Source organism: Fulmarus glacialis, unplaced genomic scaffold (assembly GCF_000690835.1).
Source record: "Fulmarus glacialis isolate BGI_N327 unplaced genomic scaffold, ASM69083v1 scaffold25315, whole genome shotgun sequence".
Classification (NCBI taxonomy): Eukaryota; Metazoa; Chordata; class Aves; order Procellariiformes; family Procellariidae; genus Fulmarus; species Fulmarus glacialis.
The window spans coordinates 2,099-2,841 of record NW_009215283.1 but is presented as its reverse complement, the minus strand read 5'-3'; the positions used below and the strand labels follow the sequence as shown (position 1 = coordinate 2,841).

Genomic DNA, 743 nt, shown 5'->3' with positions numbered 1-743 from the left:
CGAACCCCATCGGGTGAGAGAACTTGACAGCTAACTCACCAGCAGTGTCCCCCCTGGCTCCCCACTGCTCCCAGCACAGCGCATGTCTGCGTTCTTGCAGGGATAATTGGGAAGAAGCACGTTGGGCCCGAGGCTGTCTACCCTTCGACTGCGCCTACACGGAGGAGAACAGTTCGGTCTTGCAGGTTGGGAGAAACATCACTCGAATCAAAGCGCTCGTCCGGCAGTTTCTGCAGAGCCAGGACGAGAGGTGAGATGGACCCTGCAGCCCCGGGGCAGGCTGCAAGGGGGCACGGGAGAGGAGAGGGAAACCGGCTTCGCTGAAGACGTGTCTCCATGTCCCGGCTGGTCACAAATAGGAAGGAACACCTTGTTTCTGGGTCACCCCATATCCAGAAGCCCAGATTAGGTGGGAGTCCTCCCGCCAACCCCAGCTCACCCCTGCGCAGCCCAGGGTTGGTCTCAGGGGGCATGGGCAGCCCTTTGCTACACCACCTCCACCTCCACCCTCTCCTCTCTAGGCCTTTCTTCCTCTACGTCGCCTTCCACGACCCCCACCGCTGCGGGCACTCCCAGCCCCAATTTGGGGCCTTTTGTGAGAAATTCGGCAATGGAGAGAGCGGCATGGGCTGGATCCCGGACTGGAAGCCACAGCTCTACCGCCCAGAGCAAGTGCAGGTGGGAGCCTGTGGGCCTATATGGGGCTGCATGGGGCTATATGGGGCTGTGCGGGGCCGTATGGG

General features: G+C 61.4%; 1 protein-coding gene across 1 annotated transcript in view; it reads left to right on the top strand.

Annotated features, from left to right (window-relative positions):
- Positions 1–100: 100 nt before the first annotated feature.
- SGSH (N-sulfoglucosamine sulfohydrolase) overlaps positions 101–743 on the top strand; it is a gene marked incomplete at its 5' end in the record, with an annotated part of 2,588 nt that continues 1,945 nt past the window's right edge. Inside the window, 3 exon segments of the mRNA XM_009578890.1 lie at positions 101–142; positions 145–250; positions 522–678. Coding sequence (XP_009577185.1) covers positions 101–142; positions 145–250; positions 522–678 — 305 coding nt within the window.